Source organism: Natator depressus, chromosome 13, assembly GCF_965152275.1.
Source record: "Natator depressus isolate rNatDep1 chromosome 13, rNatDep2.hap1, whole genome shotgun sequence".
In the NCBI taxonomy this organism is placed as follows: domain Eukaryota; kingdom Metazoa; phylum Chordata; order Testudines; family Cheloniidae; genus Natator; species Natator depressus.
The window spans coordinates 21,028,814-21,054,839 of NC_134246.1; the positions used below are offsets into that span (position 1 = coordinate 21,028,814).

At 43.8% G+C, this 26,026-nt stretch overlaps 1 protein-coding gene across 1 annotated transcript in view; it reads left to right on the forward strand.

The window, feature by feature from the left end:
- The window catches only part of ZHX3 (zinc fingers and homeoboxes 3), a 65,752-nt gene extending 40,149 nt beyond the window's left edge, over nucleotides 1–25,603 (forward strand). The window contains exons 3-5 of the mRNA XM_074970205.1: nucleotides 11,575–11,660; nucleotides 16,014–18,955; nucleotides 21,235–25,603. Of these exons, the coding sequence (XP_074826306.1) occupies nucleotides 16,159–18,955; nucleotides 21,235–21,245 (2,808 nt within the window). The 5' untranslated portion in view covers nucleotides 11,575–11,660; nucleotides 16,014–16,158 and the 3' untranslated portion in view covers nucleotides 21,246–25,603. The remainder of the gene's footprint in view (nucleotides 1–11,574; nucleotides 11,661–16,013; nucleotides 18,956–21,234) is intronic.
- Nucleotides 25,604–26,026: the final 423 nt, after the last annotated feature.

The window sequence follows — 26,026 nt, forward strand, 5'->3', positions numbered from 1 at the left end:
GATTTGACTTGGAGCTTTGAATGTGTGTCACTAGTGGAAGGGGAAATTGTAATATTAACACCATCTAATACGTTAAACATAGTCAGGGATATAGCAAAATTGGATAATATGGTGTTATTTGTATTTTAATTCTTTCACATTGCACTCTAAGATCCCCAAACTGGTGTCTGAAAGGTATTAAAATAACATACTCTATTGTATAAAGCTTTGAATATAAAGTGGAGGTTAGTAGATTGTTGGCAGTTCACGGGTGTGCACACTAATCAGTGACTGGGAAGCAATTCTTCCAGCGTGCCTGGAATTCTTAAAATGAAATTCTCCATATTAAGGCATTATCCTGATCCACAGGTTTAATTACTACATCAATAGTTTGAAGTACGGTTTACAGGGAGACCTCTATTCGGAAAAACAAAACCCTTTTAAATGGGCTGTCACAGCTCTTTAAAGTCTCCCTTGTCCACCCCATGTAGCTACCAAAAGATATTTCCATCAAACAGCTATTGAAATGGCTTCATGAGCTCCTGTCCTTACAGGAAGGAACACCACCATCTGAGTCTCAGCAGAGAGCTCAAATATTGAACAAGCCATAGGGAGTGGTCTCCCATACTCCCACATTGTGAAGGTTGCAAACCAGCCAGTAAAACATCTACTTTAGCTAGTTTGCCTTTACTTACTGGTGTTCATAACAGTCCGTAAGGAAGACCCCCTCCACTGTACGGTTTTCTTCAGACAGGCCATAGAGAACCCCCTGGCGAGGACTGTACATAGTAGCTGAAAGCACCCTTGGTAGAGTTTTGTTTGGAAATTACTTGAAACTGGCTAAATATTTAATATTGAAGGATTGTGACGCCACAAAGGCTAACCCTCCCCCCGCCCCCCACACACACAGTTCCTGGCCATATCAACCCACAGTAGCTAGGCGTTAGAGAATACTAGGGCAGGAGTCCTGCTTTCCTTGGCTTTCAGAAGTTGTTTTGCTTAGTCTCTCTGATTTCCTGCTAAGTCGTTTTTAGATGAGGTGAAATCCCAGCAGTTACACATGGAAGAGACCTATCAAATCACCTGGGGTGACGAGAAAGACTGTGCCATTTGCTTAGTTCCTTTAAACTACAAGGCAGCGGGGCTTTTCTGTCAGGAGTTGCTCCCTTAGCCTTACACCGTCCCGGTCTACCCACAAGGCAGTGGGTTTGATGAGCCAGAGGTTAGTACCATCTACTCTCGTTACGGTAGCAGGCACAGCCTGACCTGACTCAACATCCGCATCAGAAAAGCCGCCACAACAAGATCTAGACTGAACAAGAGGGTATAGCAGAACAACAAAACTGACAGAACACACAAAGATCCGTGTGTATTGTACATGTGTTATCAGCACACTTCTGTATGGGAGCGAGACATGGACCTTATTGTCTCATCAAGAAAAGAGGCTCAGCAGCTTTCCTATGTGTTGCCTTCGTCAAATCTCCTGGCGGGGCAGAGTCACCAACACTGAGGTGTTCAAGCGGGTCAGTATACCCAGCATGCAAACACTCCTCAAACAGAGATGCCTTCGTTGGCTTGGGCATGTGTGCCAAATGCATGATGGGCGCATTCCAAAGGACTTTCTCTATGGTGAACTGGCATCTGGAAAAAGACCCAAAGGACGCCCAAAATTGCGTTTCAAGGATTTGTGCAAGCGAGACCTCAAAGAAATGGATGTGGACAACTGGGAAGATCTCACTCAGAACTGCAGCCTTTGGAAACGAGCTTAACAAAGGTGTCCGGAGTTACAAGAGGAAGCCGTCTAGCTTAGCAGAGGAGAAAAGAGCTCACAGAAAACAGAGCCCAAAGGGTCAAAACGTGGCCTTTAAATGTGACAGATACGGCAGAGATTGACTCTCTCGAGTGGATCTCTTCAGCCACGTTTGCAGCTGCCATAAAACCAACTGAGTAAATTCTTTACCTCTCAGGGGCACATCCCCATGGTCTCTCGAGACTGAAGGATGCCTACTACTTTCAACTAACTGAAATGTCTTGATATTAAGGAAATTTTTTTCATTTCAAGCAGCAAATAACTGGATTGCTTTTATCTCACAGCTGATCTCTAGGAGAGAGAGAGATCGATCTTAATAAAAAATAATTGAATCTCCTGTGTAAGGATAATACATTCAAAGTGCCATTCTAAACTGCCAGAGAAAGAGTGGAACTCTGTCAAGCAAGGTTCACAGTGTCAATAATTCTCAAGCTCTGTTCTATCCACAGTGTACTGTCCAAATTACAGTGGATCAACAAATATATTTTAAATGAGAAACAGTTTTCAAAAGAAAAGTGAAGCAGAAATTGAGTCCTCTTGGCTCCAGTGCTGCTGGATCCAAGGTTTCACCTGTTGGAATTTCAAATGAAAATCTAGATCCATCTGCTCCTTAATATCAACTTTCAAAGAAATATAGGCTCACTGTTAAAGAGGTAGAAAACATTCACAGTCTTGTTTCTCTTGAATGCTGTCCCAATTAAAAAATCCACTGTCAACTGATCAGGATATAAAGTCAGAATAATTAGTGATTGGTCTTCTGCGAGGCCATCATATGTTCTTGTGAGATCTGTTGGGACGACAAGCACAGAAAGTAGGATCTGGCCAACTCAGTCATGAACGGGAGATCTCAAAGGTCCACATGGGTGTTGCAGGAAGTGGTGTGGGTGATTCAGAGAGTGGCACTCTTCAGAGAGTCAGTGATGAACCAATGCAACAACCTAATGTTAGACAATGTAGGCAAGATTTTCCAAAAAATTCAGCAGGCCCAATTGGGGCCAGATTTCCCCAAAGTGCTGAGCTCCTATTTAGACACCTGAATAAATGGCCAGATTTGAAAATTGCTTAGCCTTTTGCGTGCCGAGATCTTTAGATATTGTGACCTTGCAATGGGAACAGCTGGATGCCAAGCACTTTTAGAAATCCAGCCCTTAGTCAGGTGCTTAAATGGAAGTGAAGCTTATTTGAAAATCTAGTTCCAACTGAGCACTTGAAAACCTGGCCCTACCCTACTGAAGTTTTCATTCATCTGAGTCTCAAGTCCAGGATCTTGACCATTTAAGACACTCAACAAAACTCCCCTGGAACTGCTTTAAGAGTAGGCATGTTAATTCATGGTATTGGGACCAAATTACAGTTATAGAATTGCACTATGTCCCTAATTTCCCTCCACAGTTTCAGCTGGATGCAGTATTCTTCACTTCCTGTCCTCCGCTGTTGTGTAGCATTATTGAACGTTATTAAACACCTGCCACTTTCTACCCCAAAGGTGGCAGCATTTCAGTGGTGAGTGATTCCTCTCTAATCCTTACCACTCAGGGCTGTTGTCAGGCCTGTAATTGCTTAAGCATTAAGACCTTAACTGCTGGCATGCAGCCAATGCAGATCCCATTGATAACAAATGGAAATCCAGGGATGGTGGTCTTATTCTGTTTACAGAGCACCTAGCACAATGGGTCAATGAATAGGGTTCCTACAAATAATAAATAATAACGAACATGGACAGAAAACTGCACCCGATTTGCTCCAGCCGTGATCTCATTTGTGACACTTGCCATGTAGGAGCCCAGTGGAGGAGAGGGCAAATCAGTTTCCAGCTTTCCTTAACAACGGCTTAGAAATCAGAAGAAAATGTACAAGAGGTGCTTGAGGTTTAGGCACTAGAGATCTGTATTATTATAAAGCAGGTAGGAAATTAGCTTTGTTCCTTCCTTTGAGCTCCCACATTGCCAGCGTCCCACAGAGCGCTGCTTTTCCACCACTTGGCCGCTCATAATTCACAACTGAAAAAAAAGCCATTGTATCATTGGTGAAATTTACCCTCATGGCCCATGCAAGGCTCCAGTTAACCTCTGTGTTTGAGCTGTGTATTTGGAGGTAGCTGGGCAGGTAGAGCAGCCAGGCAGGTGAGCCTCTGCATACATTGCAGGACAATGTGCCGCTCCACAAACCTCCCCACAAGTTGTGGGTGTTGTGGTAGTTTCAGCACAACAACTTCCACAGGCTTCCCGTGACAAAAGCCATTGCCTCAGGCTTTGTGCTGTTTGAATAGCAACTAGTGAGAATTTTTTGCCTTGTGAAGGCTCATTTGGCTGACTGAAAGCAGTAGCACTTTAAAATAGCTTCAGGAAAAAGCATAGGGCTGCCTTTTCTTTTTACCAGTAGAACTTAAAAGTCCGTCTGTCTCGGTCTTATTCACACACACGGTGATGGGTGACTATGAAGACATGGGCGTTAATTTGCCTCAAACTCTAACAAACCTGGTCTTCTAAAATAGAAACAGTGCACTTTCAGGCGCACAGGTGTATTTCTGGTTAAAAGCCCATTCTGCGTTGATAACTAGTTAGACATATTATTTCAGGTCAAAATTTCATGCATTTTTCTCCCCCCCCATTTCCTTTACCGGTTTATGACACACAGGAACGACACCCATTGCTTGACTATCCTCGTCTGACCTTTTGTAACTTGGCTCTGAACTGACTTTGGGTCTTTTGCAACACACTGTCAGAAGGGAAAAATCCTTTGTTAAAATACAGCCAACTCCTTCCTCAACATGGAACAGTTTGTTCAACTGAAAGAATGACCCAGTTCAGTGAGCAGAAAACACATTGCCATAAACTAGCATATTTAAAAAAAAAAAGTTGCAAAAGAGATCAACCATATTGAAGCTACAGAAGAGTGTTCTTTAAGCAAGGCTCTGGGGGAGAAAAATTCATAGCTTCAGTGTTTGCAGTTGGCTTTTCAGCTGCAGTAACAGTAAATTAGGACATACTAGTGGATACTAAGCTAGTGCTGGCATATTGCAAAAGTGCAAAATAAATAAAGTAATCCAGAAACACTTTTGGGAAGGGGATACAGAGCTGTATTAGGGAACAGTCTGCACTGCAGAAAGTAAACTCATCAGTTTCTGTGTAGCATGCATAAGTACTAAATGTAACAACCTGGTACTTCCCCTTTAAAAATTTGGACCTTATAATTCTTTGTTCCACACAATGACTTTCTTGGAATTACCTCTCCTCCATGCCTTATGCAGCCACTTGGCAGCTTGTGATCAACATATGTCTGAAGCAGAGTTGGGGCCTCAGTGGGAGGGCTCTGCCAGTCCTAACGTGGTTTCATTGTCATGTTTCTTGAATGCAGTCATTGCTGGTGTAAAAGCTGATCCCAGTATTGTTCGACATTAATATTACAGTAGTGCCTGGAGACTTTGACCATGTTGAGTCCTTATTGTACAGAGGCATAGCACAGTCAAAAAGCAAAATTGATGCCCTTCATGTGCTCAGTAGCCATATAGTGCTTACATCTGTGATTGGCCAACCGGCCTTCCGCAGCAGCTGCTGCCCAACATTTCTCTGCCTCTTAAAAGATCCAAGTGATGGTACCAGAAATCCAAAAAAATGACTAAGATCAATCTGATCTCAACATGCTTCTTTGAGAGCTGAAAAAATCCTTTCTGAGCTCTTTGCCAGCCGCCAAGGAATCAGTGTTTAGATGCCCCCCTCTTGGCTTGGTGAGTGGTGATTCTACTGTTGAGTATGGTGTACAACGCTCCGTGAGTGAAAATGAGTTAGGGACCATTGGGTTTAATGTGTCTTTTTTCACAGATAGGACTGTACAGTAATATTAAACTGCTAGGATATTATAGAGAGAGCTGACTCTGCTAAGCTGAAATTGTATTACATACCAAATTATTTGTGAGCCATTAAGCTCTGATACCTGATTATGAGCTCTAAGCAACCTGGGCTAGAAATGGCTGTACTTTAAGCAAGCTGTGAGCACAGTGTTATACTGTATTATCCTAGATTAAAATACAACTCTATGGTATACAAACAAAAGTAAGCCATGTGCAGTAAGTTCAAGTGACAGAAATCAGAGCTTCGGTGGATTTATAAGCTTTAGCATCTTGCGGCATTCAAATACTATTTTGTATAGCACCGGCCCACTTAATGGTATTCATAGTGATAGTGCTGCCACAGGTGACGGCCTGGAAGTAGATGAACTGATGTATTTCTTGAGCCTGTATGAGAAACATCATCTGGTGTCTCACACTGGTGGCAGTGGTTCTCAGACTGTAGTCCTTAGCCGACTAGTCATCTCTAGGAGCCTTCCTGGTGCTCCCCAGAATGAACTGTTCTGGGAATCGAACAGTGTGGGGATTGGAGTTGAGCATGGAGGCGAGTCCATGGGACAATATTTCTCATGTGGAGTGGTTTGTAGAATGAAAAGGTTGGGGAACCAATGGTATTACAGTCAAATTTTGTATTCTTGAATTCTGGATACTTAACAATTCCAGTACAGGGATTATTGAGAACAGTCCCCATTTCCATCACCTTAGGAGTCAACCTTGTTTTGACAAACAGGTCTAGGTGTGTTCATCAACTTCTGGGGCACTGATGAGTGTGCCAACAGACACTTGTTGGAGTGCTGGTGCCACTTTTAATAGACTGTTGCTGCCTTGTCAGACTTTCTCATGCCTTACAAAGATAAGAACAATTATGAGCTAACCTATAATGAAGCCCATGTGCAATAGACCTTCTCTGAAGAGGTCCAATGGTATGTGAAGTGTGTGTAGCATTTAACTTATTCTGTACTTAGCTCATACAAATGAGGGGAAAAAAATAAAAGGAGTGAATGAATTAATGTTCAAACAGAAGCATGCAAACTTGAGGAGGATGCTTGTTTTGTTTTGTTAATACTGACATTCTATGGAAATATGGCAGGCAGACAGGCTCAAACAGTGGCATGTTGCCAGTAGTCTAAAGGTTATATTATCCCAGTGACCTATTTTTATACTATAATTGCATTCTGTTACAGCTACCTCTTTCTAGCCCGTAGTCTCTCTTGGTTGCATGCTCCTCTGAAAAACAGAAGATAATTCGCAGTGTTAATGCAGAGTATAAGTTTCTTCACAACTAACAAAGACACTAACAAGTTGTTGACATTTTTGGAGGGACCTGATCACAGTCACACACTGCTGTTCATAAGCTGATGATGGTGTAATAATAAAAGCGGCTTGAAATGGGTAAACAAAAATGATTGCACAGTAACAGAGGATTCCTCTTAAACACTTGTTTTACGTGACCAAATACAGTTGCGCTTAGATGGACCAAAATGTAAATGAATGGCTTTGTTCAACCTGTCCAAATGAGAATAGCTCTATTCTACTCTATTCTGCCAGCTAATAGAGAATGAATATGATGATTCAGTCAACCATTTTCCACTGCCTGTAAAGTGGACATGCATTTTCAAAGCCAGGCTTAAATTACAAAGCACCCTGAACACTGGGCATAAAGAAAAATTGTTTGTTTATTCCTTAGCACAAATGTTGACTTGTGTGATGTTGCTTGAAACTGCGGAGAACCTAGGGTGTGTTTATAATGCAAGATAAGAAGATACAAACAAGCTGTTATTGCCCTGCTGGTTTGTCTTGGGTGGATGTGATGTTAGCACAATGAAGTAGGCATGCTTTGTCAGAGGAAATGTTGCTGATCAGACATTCATGTAATTAGCTGTCCCTCAGAGGGTTAAACAGATCTTGAATTAAATGTTCTCTGACCTCTTTATGTTACAGGACTCTGTTCTCAGGGCATAGACTCTGGGTTGCAGAGCAATGTCAGCCTTGACCTAGTTCTCCCCCCACACTCCTTTACTTCCCTCTTAATAGTAGGTGGCAAACAGGTACAGGCCCTAGATAAAGATAATCCAGAATTCCAAACAAGGCTTGACACAGAATGTCCATGGCCTGTGCTAAGTTGGACAGTGCATGAGGTCTTGCCTACCAGTTTCTGCAGAACCTTCAGCTCTAAAATAGCAAGATGTCTAGTGCTTGTGGTTGTGAAGACAACCTTCCAAGTGTGATCCCATTCAGAGTCGCCTTCCCCCGTGCACTGCCGAAAGCCCAGATTCTTGGCTCTATCTCTGGGCCTTCGGAGGGAAGGAAGAATTCTGTCACCTGCTACTCAAGCTTCACAGCCCAGTGTGCAGGAGCAGGTGATTTCCACTCATCTCAGGGTTTGAACATCCTTGCTGTGCAGGAAGCTAGGTGCTAAAATATTCAAGAGTGGTACATATTCACTTCCCAGGCTCACCAAATCCTGCCTCTTCATCTGCACCTAAGAACCATGCGGGTTCAGCTAAAGGAGATTTCCCCCCCCCCCCCCCCACCACCACACACACCTGTGGCTACAGACAACAGGAAGTCTCAGGACTCACCCCTGAGGTGTGAAATGCCTCCACTCACCTCACTGGGTGTTAACTCTGACGTTTCTCCATATCTGTTGTAGGCCTGCTTTACACAGAGTTTAAAAACTGATGAGTTAAACTGGAGCAACTTGTTGTGTTTAGACCAGGCCTTAACTTTATCCTTCCATCACTTATCTGTCTGGAAATTCAATAGTCTTCACCAGCCCTGCTCCCGCTCAGCTGAATGGTGAGTGCACTGGCAGCGAGGAGGATAATTAATCTGAGTAGTGACCTCCTACATGATGTGTCATGGGCTGGTTGCAAATGCAAAACAAATGTTAATGACTAACTGTAGAGAACAGATCCTGGAACCTGCTCAGCTGCTCTGCATGTAGGATGCCAGCTCTGTGGCACATGTGCACTTGCGCTCCCTCTCTCGCCCCATGGAGTGCCTAAGTAAAGGAGGTCAGTCTCTATTTGATGGACTGAAATAGTTAGCCGTAACACACAGCCATTATGCCAGGTTATCTGCACACCTCTGGAGCATGTTGTGAGACCAAAGGCCAGTGTTTAACTGATGTGGGTATGCCTGGATAAACTTGCTTCTTAAAGTGGTAGTATTTCCATAAAACATTTCATTTTAGTAACACCTGGGTAACCTATCTATTAGGTCTGGATACACACCAGGGTTGAAATGTTTGCTGGCTGATCCCAGCAGTCCTTTATTCATGTGATTTTATAGTGATGATTACTGATGGGTACATATTGGGGAGACGCACCTGGGGATTTTTTCAAAGTGAAATATGGATCGATGAATAAAATACTATAGCTTGTTGAAGGAACACAGTAAATGCTTCTTAAATGTAAACTTCTTCCTGCTTTAAAAATAGCCTTCCTCCTTTAAAAACATATTCATAATACTATGGGAATCAGGGACCTGCACATATTTAGTTTAAAAATAAACTAATATTATTATTATTATTTATTATTATTAAAGAACCAATCGTGTGTTTGGTTTTGAACAAGACAGAAAGATTTCAGAGTAGCAGCCGTGTTAGTCTGTATCCGCAAAAAGAACAGGAGGACTTGTGGCACCTTAGAGACTCACAAATTTATTAGAGCATAAGCTTTTGAAAGCTTATGCTCTAATAAATTTGTTGTTCTCTAAGGTGCCACAAGTACTTCTGTTCTTAAGACAGAAAGAGTAAGCCTGGCCTTGAGAAAGTAGCTAACAGGCCCATAAAGCCTCAGGAAAACCATTAATTATTATTTTTTTTAATAGAACATTTGTGCTCAGACTGAGTTATGTCAAATTTCAGAGCAAGTTTCTGTGTCCAAATCACAGTAATCTAAAAAGAAGATACCTGTGTGTATTATCTTTTTTTTTAAAGTACATATTGTCACTTAACTCCACAGCTCTCAACATTTCAAGTGGCTAAAGCAGGACGCGACCCCACACCGGTTTGTCCCATCTGCCTCTCTGTAGATGAAGACAGAGGGGCAGCCGGGCCAAGCCTGAGTGACAGTGCAACCCTTGCACCAAGTCACAATGCCACTCAGTTTGGAGGGCTCTTTCAAATGGCGGCCCTAGGGAAACTGCACCCCACCGGTGGCCTTGATTGTGGGAAATGTTCCCTTCAGCTGGGACAAGAGGTTTTGGGATTGAAGCAGGACAGTCCTGTGAAACCGGGGACTGTTGGGAGGTCTGTGGTGGGAATGCGGTGGTTGTCTTACCACCTTCTGGATTCCAGCAGTAAGATAATAGCTCCCACATTTAGTTATGGTGTGCATTAACTTTTCGTTTCTGGGCAAGGTTTGCAGAAGGTCACAAATTAATCTTCTAATTGAGGAACTTGGCATTGTGTGGGATGAATGTTTTGCATTAACAGCCTAACTCATTAATTCACTGAAACATTTAAAACCAAACCAGTTAAATCCAGCTGAGCCGAGAAAAGCGGAAAGTTCAGACCCACCAGTGCATATTTTGAAACCTTTTAAACCTTCTTTTGTTAATCTGTATAAAAGTAAGCTCTCCGAAATTGTAAAACACAGTTTATAATTGGTCTTTAGACGTCATTTTCCTTGTAAACAAGGACACGAACATGCAAAAAGTGAGCAAAATAATAAGACGACAATGTAGTGGGTTGTTTGTGTGTGACAGAGAGAATGGAAGAAAGCAGTGAGGCTTAGAGCAGCAGTATTGTTTTTTCGAGTGATCGTTAAAGTTAATACAGATATTTACATAATTGCTATTGTTTAGATCCTAGGGGTTGAGAATTTTAAAATGCCGTCTTCCTACCACACCACCCTGCTGCACCAAACCTGAGCATCAGTTCGTTGCCACGATACGAGGCTACTGAACAGCTCATCTTGTGAAGTCTGCCTGTGCGTGAGCTGATGATACATTGCTGGTGTAACCCACTGCCGCCAGAACGTGGGGCTGAAACGACCTGGCCAAAAATTAAGCAAAGCCAAGAACAACTTGCCGAGTAGATTTTCCTCTATTCGCAATCTACGCACAATGTTGATAGCAATTTCACTATATGCATTTAGAAACCAGTACAGTGAAAAGTCTGGGCAATTCCCTAGTGTGGATGGAGTTATACCAATATAAAAGTGCTTATACAGAGGTAGCAAACTTTCCCAATAGAAGCACCTTTATACTGCAGGGGTCGTACCAATTTTTAACTGTCAGTTTTGAAATTGAGATCCAGTGGAACCTCAGAGTTACGATTCACCATTGTCACAAATTGAGCGGTCAACCACACTCCTCATTTGGAACTGGAAGTACGAATCAGGCAGCAGCAGAGATAACCCTCCCGCAAAACGCAAATACAGCACAGTTCTGTGTTAAAAGTAAACTACTAAAAAAATAAAGGGAAAGCAGCATTTTTCTTCTGCATAGTAAAGTTCCAAAGCTGGATAAAGTCAGTGTTCAGCTGTAAACTTTTGAAAGAACCACCACCGTGTTTTGTTCAGAGTTATGAACAACCCCCATTCCCGAGGTGTTCGTAACTCTGAGGTTCTACTGTAATTGAATTGGTACACACACACTATGCAGACAAGCAGTGATTACCCTACTGTATCATCCGCTCTGGTACAAGAATAATTGATGTGGTGTGAATTTGACTGTTCTGGGCCAGTTTCACCCTGGAGAATTGTGTTTAAAGGAAAACTAATTAAAACTGTTCAAAGGAAAAGCGTTTAAGTACTTGGGAGGTTAAGCAGTGGCTTGTGCTCCCTTACTTACGTATGTATTACGTAGGAGTAGATTAATCATCAATTGTCAACCTTTATGGAAGTCGAAGTCATTGTTTCATTACCTTTGTAACTCTGGTGCTGGTACTTTATTCAGCTAACATTTCATTGCTACTTTCCATCAACAGGCCAGTCTGCTGCAGGGTAGTATATGGGAAACAAAGATCCCATTTGAATGCATGACTCAGCCTCAAACATCCAAAGTGGTAGAAAGGTAAGTTCTGTGTTTCTACTGATTTTTTTAACCGTGGTTGATTCATTATTACATTAACCAACACATTTGAAAAATAAAGCTTGCCTAGTCTAATGATAGAATCTGTAGGATACCCCATTTACCTATGACACTGGAAATGCACACAAGATTATTAGCAGATTCTAAAAAATGCACAGCAACCACAACCATGCTCTTAATATTTTGATGTAGTCAATACAGTTGCATCTGAGAATCTGAATTAAGTCTAGTGTGGTTATTCTAGAAATGTAGGGCTGGAAGGGACCTTCAGAGGTCAACTAGTCCAGCCCCTTGTGCTGAGTCAGGACCAAGTAAACGGAGACTATCCCTAACAGGTGTTTGTCTAACCCGTTCTTAAAAACCTCCAGTGATGGGGAGTCCACAACCGTCCTTGGAAGCCTGTTCCAGAGCTTAACAATCAGAGTTAGCAAGTTTTTCTTAATATCGAACCTAGATCATCTTTGCTACAGATTAAGCTCATTACTTCTTGCTCATCCTCAGTGGACATTGGAGAAAGATTGATCACCATCCTCTTTCTAACAGCCCATAAACATATGTTAAGACTTATCAGGTCCCCCCTCCCCTCAGTCTTCTTTTCTCAAGACTAAACATGTCCAGTTTTTAAAAACTTTTCCTCAAAAAAAGAAAGTTTTCTAAACCTTGTATTGCCCTCTCCTGGACTCTCTCCAATTTATCCACGTCTTTCTTAAAGTGTGGTGTGGCACCCAGAATGGGACACAGCGCTCCAATTACATCCCATGTCTTCCATACAACACTCCCGTTAATACAGCCCAGAATGATATTAGGCTTTTTTGCAGCTGTATCACATGTTGACTCATTCAAATTATGATACACGAGAACCCCCAGATCCTTTTCAGCAGCACTACCACCTAGCCAGTTATTCCCCATTTTGTAGTTGTGCATTTGATTTTTCCATCCTAAGTGTAGTGCTTGGCACTTGTCTTTATTGAATTTTATGTAAATTGCTCTATGGAAAGGAAATCGACTTACAGTACACTTGATTATATTTGTCTAGTAAAATAACATCATCCTTAATTTCAAGCTAAATTTACACTCTGTAGTCTTATATTAATATTGGTCTGAACCAAAACATGACTGTTATGACACCCAAAATCTAGTTGTGTCCTCAGCTATAATCCTAGCAACGATTGCTTGGGTAAAATGCTGACGTACGTACAGACACTTTATAAATTAAGTACCCAGCATCAAGCAGCGCTATTGATTCCTCTGCAGGTGGGTCAAGCAGTTCAGTTTTAGCAAAACAGTGATGATTACCTGCTCTGAAAGGTGACTGTAAAATGGCACAATGAAATTCTTTGTTTGTTTCAATCGCTCTGTATCAAATTTACTCAGCTGATAATTAAAAAGGTGATTTTTATCTATCTGCCAACTCTGCAAACATGACCTGGGATCTTTCTGGCTCTTGCATAATCTCCAATAATAGAGATTCTGTAACTAGAACTCTGTTAATAATTCTGCTGAAGATGCACAAACTTGCAGAGACTCCAGATCTGTCTCCCACAGCTGAATTGGCCCCGCAGAGCCAAAGAGGAGTAAGAAATAATGAAAACTTCATGCAGCAAAGTGAGTAGATAGACAAAGAGCAGATCTGGGCAGTAAGAAGGCTCATTTTCGCAGTTGTTTTTGTGACTCAACACGTTATCTTTTTTATAGTTTTGTGGCTGTTTTTGTTGACATTCCTAGTTGACTTGATTTAGAAAGGTCATCCCAACCCCTCACGTGTCAAATAATGAGGCATCAGAAATTAGGATTGGGAGTAGGTGGTGATTGGATTCAAGTCTTTGCTGAATAGTAAAACTCTTGTTTACTTAAGTATTCTGCTCACTAGTGCTAATAAATCACTTGCTGCTCCTTTCCACAGGGAAAGGGCATCCCCAAAAGGTGGTATTGAAACAGGTATTGATAATATAAAATTCACACTACAGAAAATCAAGATCACAGCATCCATCATGTCTTTTGGACTTCCAGCTTTTCCTCCAGCTTTTGCAGAGCAAAAAACTTGGGGCCAAGTTTAATACTCACTAACGGTATTTCAGTACTATTTTGTAATCTCAAACCAGCCCACAAGTTTCTTATCAGAGTGTTTTAAATTGTGCCTGAGTGTTGCTCAGGATAGGACTGAACATCCAGACTCTGTTATATAGTTAGCTTATTTTTCCAAAGGTGTGGAGATTACTTATTTTTGATGAACTTGCGGAAGTTAAATTCTAGTTCATCATCTGAACTTTAAATTAGAATCCTTCGTCATCCATATCTGAAGCAATTAAAAAAGAAAAAGAAAAGTAAAAGCAGGTTTTGCATAAGCAGTAAGAAAATTATTCACCTGATCCCCATGTTTCTGTACATGACATCAGCACAGAAAATCTGATAAGAAAGCTGGTAGACTGCCAGTTCACATTGCTTATAACTGACAGTAATTACTTACCTGGATCTTCTAATAGGATAAGTCAGTTTTCAAGATCCACTTTAATTAGTGTTTTTATAAATATCTCTGTGTTACTGTAAATCTTGGTAAAGTCTGGCACAAAATCTCTGTGTAGTAGGTACTATGGGTCAGGCACTGACTCCATGGGTGCTCCGGGGCTGGAGCACCCATGGGCAATAAATGGTGGGTGCTGAGCACCTACCAGCAACCCCCCTATCAGCTCCTCCCCACCCCCTACCCCCAAGCACCTCCTGCCTGCCGGTGGGCCTCGCAGGTCAGCGCCTGCCACCCACCACAATCAGCTGTTTCATGGCGTGCAGGAGGCTGGGAGAGAGGGGGGAGGAGCGAGGACACGGTGCGCTCGGGGGAGGGGACAGAACTGGGCAGGAAGAAGCGCAGCGGGGTGGAGCGGGGGCAGGGAGGGGCAGAGGTGGAACCTTGGGGGAGTGGGGGCGGGGCCTGGGGCAAAGCGGGGTTCGAGCATCACCGGCATGCGCCTATGGATGGCCATATACTTCCAAGTGACTGTGCAATCTGGAAAATACTATTTTATTCTTGTATGCAAAAATCTATATTTTCCCTTAAAAGGAATGGATATTATAACCAAGGAAGAAGCTTTTGAAATTCAAATAAGTGACTTAAGTGTTGTTGATGAGAGAAGTGCTGTAGGCAACAGATTGGAGAGGGGTTAGAGCAGAAATGGGCTGTTTCAGATTTGCTACCCCCCTTCTCATCTGGATCCGTTTTAGCAAATTATCCATGATGCCAGCTACCGTAGACCATTTTACTGCCCTTGGCAGGTGAGCTCAGGCATGGAGCATCCAGTGTGCATATTGCAGACTGCACCAGGTAAGAGACAAGATTGTGCCTAAAGAGCTGTCCAGCCCTAGCCTTCAGCAGAATATTATCTTGATCTAGAATTACTATAACTTTTGAAGAAAAGACAACACACAGTAAGATTTAAAAAAAAAAATAAAAATGCTGTGCTGACATCTCTTTCCTCTCCTTGATCGCCTGCACCCAGGAAAACGGCCATGTGCTGTGGAGGCCTTGCACTTCCCCCAAGAACACCTAAAAGCCTTTAAATAGAGGTGTCTGAACCTTTAAAGCTACAACAGTGCGGCATTCATGGGTGCCGTGGGAGAGGGAATCTAAGAGATAAGTGTGTCCACTTCAGTTGCTCTCTTGGTGAGCCATCTTCCCTTGCAACTCTAGCTGAAGACTAAACAGACCCTGTGAAGACCATGCCAGAGAAAAAAAGCAACACAAGACACTAACAAATTCTGTACAGATTTTGTGAACTACTGCAAGGACAGCCAAAGAGCAACACTCTGACTGTAGCCCTACCCCTCTGCTCAGCACTGCATCTGAAATTTCCACGTGCAAGGCCCCCCCTGGACTTAGTGCACAGTGTAGTTCCCTGCTTACAAATACCTGCTTTCATGGGCTCCTGTTCTTGCTAGAGGTTGACAGGGCAGAGTCAGGAGAGGAGCCTGTATGAAGAAATAGTGGTGATTTGGGCCATAATGGAAACTGGCACATGAATTACACTGTGTGGGCAAGTAAACAATAAGCAGCCAGACACAGCCCAATGTCCAAGCCCAAAAGTCACCCATCTGTGGCCCACTATCTCAATATTATGACTGTGTATGGCTCACATATCTAATTCTCCCTTCTGCACAATCATTTGGACAAAAAGCAAAACAATCAAACTCACTATCGCCAGTTTCCAAACTTTTTCAATTAAATATTGAAATGATTTATCTTGTGAAGCAATTAAAGTACCAGAACAATTACAATCAGAATGTGAAGCGTATCTGTTATGTCTAATGCAAAGCTTAGTAACTCTTCTCTCGTCTCTTCCTCAGGTTCAATGGCAAATGTAAACATTTGTCAGCACTTGAAAAATATTCCTTTGGACAGCATGGATTTGCTGGAATCTAGAGTGCAGAACACTTGCAAAGAACAGTGCTTTATTTTTTAAAGCATTAATTACCTAGATTGGTTGCAGCGATGGCCAGCAAAAGAAAATCCACAACTCCTTGCATGATACCGATAAAAACAATTGTACTGCAGGAGATGGAATCAGATGCTGTGGAAGATGATCATGAAGGAACTCAGCAGCACGTGCCTCCTGAACCTCCGGCAGCTGGTGACGCTGTTATTCACAATAGCAGTAATAATGCAACATTGTCTAATGGGCATCGCAGTATGATGGATGCTGATACTTACTTGTGTAAGTATTGCGATTTTGGATCTCAAGATGTTAATCATTTCTTTGGACACATGGATTCTGAGCACGTAGACTTCAGCAAAGACCCCTCCTTTGTATGTGTTGAGTGCAGTTTTCTGGCACAAAGCCACAAAGGGCTTTTGCATCACAATGCAGAGTACCACGGTGGTGAAACTAGCTTCCTCTGGAATGTGGCTAAGCAGGATAATCATACGACAGTGAAACAAAGTATCTCTGACGCCACCAGCAACCAAGACCTTCCAGGAGATTTCTGTGAGGAGGGGGTAGATGGTCAAGCTGAAATCATCATCACCAAAACTCCCATTATGAAGATAATGAAAGGTAAGCCCGAGGCCAAAAAAATTCACATGCTGAAGGAGAATGTATCAAATCAGCCGGGCAATGAATTGGCGATGAAAGATGGTGACCATTCATTCACCAACGGGTCTTTGCCAGCCAGCCAGTCAACGGCCAGCTCAGCAAAATCATCTCACATAGTCAATGGCTCCATATTGGGAAACGTGCCTGTTTTGCAGGCAGGTGTTGCACAACTTGTGTCATTGCAGCAGCAGCCGCAGCTGCACCAGGACCTACCCACGTCCAAATCCCTTCCTAAAGTGATGATTCCTCTGAGCAGCATTCCCACATACAATGCAGCCATGGACTCCAACAGCTTCCTGAAAAACTCTTTCCATAAGTTTCCCTACCCTACAAAAGCTGAGCTTTGCTATTTGACTGTCGTGACCAAGTACCCAGAAGAGCAACTTAAGATCTGGTTTACAGCTCAGAGGTTGAAACAAGGCATCAGCTGGTCTCCAGAGGAGATAGAAGATGCACGGAAAAAAATGTTCAACACGGTTATTCAGTCTGTACCGCAGCCCACTATCACAGTTTTAAATACACCTCTCGTTGCAAATGCCAGCAACGTCCAGCATCTCATTCAGGCAACTCTACCTGGTCACATGGTCGGGCAACCAGAAGGAACAGGAGGGTTACTCGTTACTCAGCCAATAATGACAAATGGATTAAAAGGAAGCAGCTCGTCTCTCACCTTAGCAGTGACATCTATTCCCAAGCTCCAACCCGTTACGCAACACAACAATGTGTGTTCGAGCAGCGCATCAACTGTGAAGGTGGTCAACACAGCTCAGTCTCTGCTGACTGCATGCCCGAGCATATCGTCACAAGCTTTCATGGATCCCAGCATCTACAAAAATAAGAAGTCCCACGAGCAGCTGTCTGCACTGAAAGGCAGCTTCTGCAGGAATCAGTTCCCTGGCCATGCTGAAGTTGAGCGTCTGACCAAAATTACAGGCCTTACTACTAGGGAGGTTCGAAAGTGGTTTAGTGATAGGAGATATCATTTCAGGAATATGAAAGGCAGTAGAGCCATGTTTGCTGGAGATAATACAATAATTATTGACTCCATGCCGGACATTACCTTCACTGTGTCACCAAAGGAGATTGACTTAACCTCTACGACAGCTGCAATGCCTGTGGCTCATCACCAAACAAGGCGACAGTCCTGGCATCAGACGCCCGACTTCACCCCAACGAAATACAAAGAGAGAGCACCAGAGCAGCTCAAGGCTTTGGAAGGCAGTTTTGCACAAAACCCTTTTCCTCCAGAGGAAGAAGTGGACCGTTTGAGGAGTGAAACAAAAATGACCAGGAGAGAAATTGATAGCTGGTTTTCAGAGAGGAGGAAAAAAAGGGTATTGGAGGAAAATAAAAAAGCAGAAGAAATGGTCCAGCAAGAGGAGGAGAATGCTGAAAATAATTGTGGAGAAGATGACAACTCCTCAGATGAACTGAGGGTCTCAGGTGAAAATGGTTTATTAGATACCCCAAGCGGCAATCAAACTTCACTGGAGCGGAAAGTTAGTCCTATTAAAATCAATCTGAAGAAGCTCAGAGTGACTGAGTCAAATGGCAAAAATGAATTGCCAGAGGTAGGTGCAAGTGATCAAGGGGACAACTGTTCTAGCAGGCCACCTACCCCCGCAAAAACCAAACTGAACTTTAAAAAAACAGCCCAACAGCGGCATTTGCTTAAACAAATGTTTGTAAAGACACAGCGACCAACAAATCAAGAATACGACACCATAGTCGCTCAGACAGGCCTGCCCCGGGCTGAGATAATTCGCTGGTTTGGGGATAGCCGGTACGGTTTAAAAAATGGCCAGCTGAAATGGTATGAGAACTACCGGCGGGGTATCTTCCCTCCAGGTTTAGCGGCGATCAGCCCAGCCAGCAAAGAGATCCTAGAGGATTGTTACAAAAAGCACAAGATGCTGTATGAAGATGACCTTCAGCGCTTGTGCGAGAGAACTCAGCTGAATGCACAGCAGGTTAGGGTGTGGTTTGCTGTAAAGGCAGACGAGGAGACCCGGGCTGTGTCTGACACGGGAAGCGAAGATCGATACTCGAGCACGGGCGAACAAGCAGGAAGCCAAAAAGGGACATGTGATGCCTGTTCGGAGGTGTCGGAGAATAGCGAATCTTGGGAGCCCAGTGGCCAGGAAGGCCATTCAGAACCCTTTGATTCATGTAGCCAGCAACCTGCAGTTCAGCTTGGTAAGAAACTGATTGATGTTTTGGCTGCTTTGCATAGCTTACCTGTTGTAAATAGGCTCATTCCAGCACCAAGAAGAGAAGTCAGAATGACACTGAACATTGACTGACTAGCAGTTGACACTTGTGGGGTTTAATGCCCAAGATTTATTGTTACGGATTTACTTGGTGGCAGCGCTGATCTGGAGGGGGTGAAAAAAGCCAGGGCATGGTTATGGTTAAACTGATTCATAAAAGAAAGTCGGGGGCAGTGGGGCAAAGGGTGCAACCCTTGCTACCTCTCTAGTCATGCTTGTGTTTTATTTAGCTCCCAGAGTTCAGACACCAGCGCTGCTGGGACATAGAACCCTATCACAGAAGTTAGGCAGGGATAAAACCAAGCAGGGAATCTAGTCCATCCTCCTCCAGCCAGGAGAGGATTGCTTGCTATGGTGTATTTTACATAGGGCGACTGACTCGGAGGCTGGAGGCCTGGCTTCTGTTTATTTCTCAGCTGTGTGACCTTGGGCCCATCCCATCCTGACTCCACACACACCCTTTGTACATTGCCTTAAGATCTGTGCATGGAAAACACTGTAAGCACAAAGTATATAGACCACGGCGAGACGCACCCATGTGAAAGTCGGACACTGCCCTGAGAGAAGAGCACTAGGGGGCGGGGTTTCCAGTGGCACTGTGCTGAGATGGCATTGGCTACCCTAACACCCCATCCAGGACTCCTCCTGGAAAACAGGGTTGCTTCTGAGCCCAACATGGATTCTTGGAAAAGGTAATCCTGGGGTTGGGAGAGTTAGCAGAGTGGGTGAGGATGCACTCTCCTTCCTCTCCCAGCAGAGCCCCAGCCATCTCCTTGAGGAGCCTCGGCAGCTGGATAGTTTTCTGTGCTAAACCTCGCTAAAGGACTGCGGCCCAGCAGATCAAGTTGAAGCCAGGCTCCTGCCTGCCACACAACTGTGCTAAGTTTAGAGGCCTTTAAAGAATTAAGTTCCAATCTTTAGTGGCTTCACACCTCCAAATTTTTTTTAAACACAATTTCTCGATGAGGGTTGGGTTTTTAAAGGGACCCTGCTCTTGTGCTGATTGAGAGGCTGATGAGGGCTTGTCTACACTTACCGGAGGATCGACGGTCAATTTAGCAGGTCTAGTGAAGACCCGCTGAATCGACCGCCAATCGCTCTCCTGTCGACTCCTGTACTCCTCCGGATCGAGACGAGTCAGGGGAGTTGACAGGAAAGCATCTCCCGTCGACACTGCATAGTGTGGACCCTGTAGCAAGTAGATCTAAGCTACGTCGACTTGAGTTACGCTGTTACATAACTCAAACTGCATAGCTTAGATCGACTTTCCCCTGCAGTGAAGACACATCACCTTCATGTTGGTGCACATAACACAGTTCATGTGGTGGGGTGGGGCCGAGGGGTTCAGAGTGTGGGAGGGGGCTCAGGCTCGGTGCAGGGGGTGAGGGCTCCGGCTAGGGGTGCAGGCTCTGGGGTGGGGCTGGAGGCTTCGGGATGCGGGGGGGGGCTCAGGATTGGGGCAAAGGGTTGGGGTGCGGGGGGTGCTGGCTCTGGGGTGAGGCTGGGGAGGGGTTTGGGGTGCAGACGGCCCAGGGGCCACAATGGGGAGAGAGGACTCACCCCAGCAGCTCTGGCTGGGGGAGAGGTGCCTCCCTCTGGTCGCAGCAGCTCCAGGGGGTCTGGGCTGGGCTGAGGGAGGGGCGCCTCTCCCCTGGCCACGGCACGTCCGGGGCAGGTCCATGCTTGGGCCGATGGGCAGAGGCGCCTCTCCTCGCTGCAGCCCTGAGCGGGGCTTAATAGGCGGCTGCGCAGCTTAGAGGGAACTTAGGTGCTGAGAGCCATTAGACCAAACTGTAAACCCTGTATATAATGGAAACCACTTCAAGCCAGGGGGTGCTGCAGCACCCCCAGTTCCAGCACCTATGGGGCCAGCCTCCATCTTGTTAGATCCCTAGAACAGGGTGGTCCAGAGGAGGACTCGCTTAGCTACAACAAACTTCTGCCATAGGAGGTGGCATCCTGCCAAGAGCCACAGCTGCCTGGGTGTAGCTACTGCTTCCTTCCTGCCCCCATGCAATTGCTAGCCTTCACGCCAGCCCTGTTCCTTCCTCCTCACAGCAGGATCCTGTTCTGTAGCTTCATTTTATGATGCAACCAGCTGATGCTCAAAGAAAGATCTTCCAGCAGAAGAGGCCCCAGCGTTACGTGACGATTTTGTAAGCATGCGACGTGTATTCTGACGCTTGTGTATGTTGTGTCTTTCAGAAACAGATTGACCTTAAACTGCCTGCTCTGAAGGATCTGCAATTACATTTGAGAAGATTGTAAATCCATAGGCCTGAGACGAATCTCAGTAGCAGGGAGTGGTGTAAAAGCACTGCCGTAATGAGACCTTTCAGTACAGCACATCAGAAAGGGAGAGCAAGAGAATCGGGCTCTTTGCACAGTGTCATCTGCAGCCTAATCTAGAATCTTACACACCAGTTGGCCAGAGTAGGGCATCGGTAAGATCTTCTCACTCTTGTGATGTAGGATGCTGTTGTTTCCTTTCCAGTGGATAAACTTTCAGATTTCATATTCATATATAGATAATGGAACCAACTATTGACATGCAGACAGCCGCCTCAACAAGCATAATTAATTTTGGACATTGATTGTATAGATGTATTTTTTGCATAGAAATGGACTATCATGGCACAATACATTTTTATCTTCAGCTGTTTGTAATGTGTTTGTTCTCTAACGGTTGGCAGTGTTGCATATGTCCCCGACTCTTGGGTCCCTAGATCAGGGAGTGGTGGATACCATCATGAGTGAGAGTATGTGTGTCAGAGCAAGAGAGGAGATCTGAGAAGCAACATACCAGTCTTCATTATCAAGAACAGGATGAATTCAGTGGGGTGGGTGTAGGTTTCTTTCCCTGGGGATGGGGGTGGAATAAGCTATTGTACACCCTCCAATATCCAGTGGGAGTCGGGATCCAGCAAAGGTCAGGAGATAGAGTTGGATGTAATCTGTCCCCCTACTGGCTGGAGTAATTTTATTTCTTTTACGATAGGAGATGGAATGTACCACAGCCCATTACTCTCCAAGCCTCACATTAATTACTGAGAACTAGCACTTAATGTTTCCATCCTGCCCTAGAATCCCTTTCATTGTTTATAGAGAACAAACTGTTCTTCAGAGAACAAATACAGACAAAAATTTGGCTTTCTGCTAATGTTTCAAGCCATCGTTTTCTAGTAGGACTCTATTAGGCAGGCAACCAGTTTCATAGACAGGAAGCTTGCTTGTTACACTAGTTGAATTAGTCTTGTCCCACTGTGCTAATTCTATTAACCTATCCTTATTGGTCCAGGTCACCTTCCTTAGTTCTCCAACTGTAGTCCTGTCTTTCTGTGAATGAGAATATAAATATGTTGCAAACTAATATTTAGTTATCTGGTATATTAAGTGCTCACTTAATCATATACCTTTTGAATCTGTATATGTCTAGAATGTCTTGGGCCATTACTGCTCTAAAGGAGCTTCTTTATTATTTTTGATTTTAGTGTAAGTTTTCGTAACATGGAAGGCCTTATTCTCAGTGGTAGGAGATATTTATTAAATGGGTGAGTTTCAAGCTCTAAGTGACTTGATCCAGTGTAAGTTTCTAAAGAGATGCTGGTATTTTTAAATCTCTTCCAGCATCTCTTCCAAAGGTAGCGTTTTATTTCTACCTTAAGTCATCTTCTTGAATAGTGTTCCCCTTTCCTCAGGCCCTTATTTAGAAGGCCTTACTATTCAATAATTAAGATGAGTAGCTCTCTTTAGTCATAGCATCTTTTGGGAATGAAAGGACTCTAGTGGGACACCTACGCCTGTTAGTTCAGTCTGTGTCAGTTAAGAGAACCATGCTGATAGAGTAGCATTTCTCCTTATGCAGAAGACAACCTTGCAACTGTACAGGTCTCGCTAAACCTTTGTTAGAGGCATACCAGCAACAATAACCAGCCTCTCAATGGTGTGATCTCAACATTTGCATGGCTGAGCCCCTACATTCTTGCTCTGATGAGCTGAGATGTCTAGTCGACAGTGGCTGCTGGAGCCTCCGTTTACACAGTCCCTGCAACTGTCATCTTGTGTACCCTGAATCATCAGGGGACGGGGAGGGAGAAGATCTAGAAACATCTAGAACTAAGGCATACTCTTGATGCTACTGCTGGGAATCTGGTGACCCAAGAGTATGGCTGTATGTACAGCGTTAACTAAAGAGAACAAATACAGGTAAGTCATTTACTCTCTAGTGTCTATATACATGCAAGAGTATTTAACTATGCACATGTACTGTTCAAATGCGCAATTGATTCTTTACTGCATAAGATGTACATTCAAAAGGTACACTTTACCAAGTGCTATATAAATATGTTGGAAACACAGTTTGCCCCTTCAAGGTGACTTTGTTGGCGTACACTTAAAGAGCCATCTCCAGGCCCCTGAAGGAAATGTTCAATCATCACCCTGTGAATGGGTCTCTAAAATCTTTCTTTCCAGGCACTGGCTGAAATTTTTTGCCGCTGGATTTTAGTCCCACAGTAGCCCAGAAAACAAAAGGAAAAGTCTCGTCAGCTGAAGGGATTTTGGCCATGGTGTACCCAGAAAACCCAGCCTTGAAGGGTTAATGCTGCTAAATGCTCGTTTGTGGATGTGTAAAGACATCAGGCTATTTAGTCCCTTTTCGTTAGAGGAATTTTCAAATATGCTTCCCTGCAGCCTGACTTCCCTCGAGGCAGGCATTCCGGTGACTGGAATTGCACCTCTCCAGGCATGGTGAAGGTGGTAATGAGAAAATGGGTCTGGGATAAAGCTTCAGCACCAGCCACCAAAAGAAACCTGGTTCCTTTTTTTTTAATCTCCCACGTGTTTATTATCAACACATTTTTAGTTGGTATTTCCAAAAGGGTTTGTTATAAAGGAGGGAGAGCTATTGTCATCCATGGTTCATCTAACGCCTCTGTTAAATAGGTTGAAATGAAGTAGGTGCTAATACCAAAATACGTAGGGTTTAGTGCAGGACATTAGAGGTGTACATGCGTCTGAAATGGAAACAATTGCGGACCAGCTCTTGGTCACTGTGAAGTGGTTTGACAGTCCCATCAGCCGCACTTCTGCACCTGGTGTTGCAGGAAATGCTGTCACAATTTTGCACCTAGACAGTATTAAGTATTATCATCCTCTAACCAACAATAGTTGTCACTTAGACTAGATACAAGGAGAGAATTGGGTAGATGGAGGGGTGAGCTAGCATTTACTTATTAGGAGAGGACATCTTTAAAAACTAATTTCTCCAACTCCCTCAGCTAAAAGTGAGCCTATGTTCACTCGGACTTGATGGTTGCACAGCTGTAAAAATCCTTTTATCTTCAGTCTTATGTTGTTGTTTCCTTCTTATGAATATTAGACTTCTGTATAGGAGGCAGGCTAGCTTAAAACCAGAAACTCAAGCGCTTAGTAACCTGCTATCCAGATTAATATCCATTCATGTCTCATTTTTAAAAAGAATCGTAAGTTTTCCTGATTCTAGGAATAGAATTGGCTTGCTAGTTAGTAAGAGCAGTGATCTGCTAGACAAAGCTCTGATTTTTGGCTAGCATCCTGGATTTTTTTTTTTTTAAACAGTATAAAATTTAATTATACCTGGTTCCTCAACTTAGTTCCTAGTTCCAGTTTCACAAGGGAGTCATTGGGATGGTGGCTTGGTTAGTTAGTGGTTCATGTACAGAAGGCATTTGCAGCTGCCTGCATTTGACAGTTACCTGCAGGTATCCAGCCTAACAGGTGATTGTGTTAACAACTTTGGTATGTGATCATGAATTGGAAATATACTCCACAAGCTACACCCCTGTAACTCTTAAAGTGAAGTGTTTGAATCAGACTTAGCACCAGTCGGTGGTGGTACAGAGCATAGTTGCTTTCCCTCCCCTGCTGACCACTTGCTGCACAGCACGGCAAGGACTGGAACAGGAGAGAATGTGCCCTATCAGATTGCTTTTTGGGGGGCTAATACAGGCTGGAAAGGCTGGGGATAGCCAAATCATGGAAAACGGGGAACAAAGGGTAAAATTAGGGGATACCATAGTGATGCCCCTGGTATAAAATAGCTGGAGAGGGAAGGCTGTACAGCTAATGCCCAATTTTCAAAGATACTGAGTATTCACAGTTCCCATTGGACTTCAGCTAGAGCTGTGGGCACTCAGCAATTCTGAAAATCAGGCCCCTAAATTAAGCTGAGTTCCAAACATGGCACAGCGGGATGGACACAGCCCTGTGACTTTCCATGTTTGCTTAGCCTTGCTATAATGCAGCGATCTGCAGAGAACTTGCACCTGATGTTTCAGTTATTGAAAGCAGAATGGTCTGTCCCTTCTACAGCGGCCTTTGTGTGTCCTTTGCCAAGACAAATGGTTCACAGCATGAGAATCAATCAGCAAAGGCAGGGCACAATGGCAGCTGTGGTATGAAACTAAATAGTCAGGTTGGGTATCTAGTTTAACGACCCTTATGTGATGGCATGACTTGCAGTGAGCAGGACAGTGACAAGACACCATATTCTCTTGTATTTGCTGTTGGTGTCAGCACTTGACCTATAAATTCAGGAGGAGGATCTGGAAGGCTGAATAGCAGTTTCGTTTTTCCACATAGAGCAGCAATTCTTGATGATTGGAAACTTTAAAAACCTTTTCCCCAAATAAAGCTGGAGCCATTGATCAGAGAGCCTGAACAGAAAATGAAATTGAGGCTGGGGGTAGTTCAGATGATAAGATGTTTTTCAGAGCTTGGCACAGATCAGCATGTGAGAGATGAGAAATCTGTGTCTTCGCATGCTAGTACTCATAGTTACAGTGACACCGTTAAACTCCTGTCTCCCTACTTCACAGTGAAACTGTGTTTTAAATGTTTGAAACCAGTCCCTAAGACAGGCAACCCTATTGACCTAACCTCCGGAATGGAACTTAGCATCAATTTTAATTTCTCAGCTGATTACAAAACAAACACGTAAGCATCAGTTGAAGCTGCC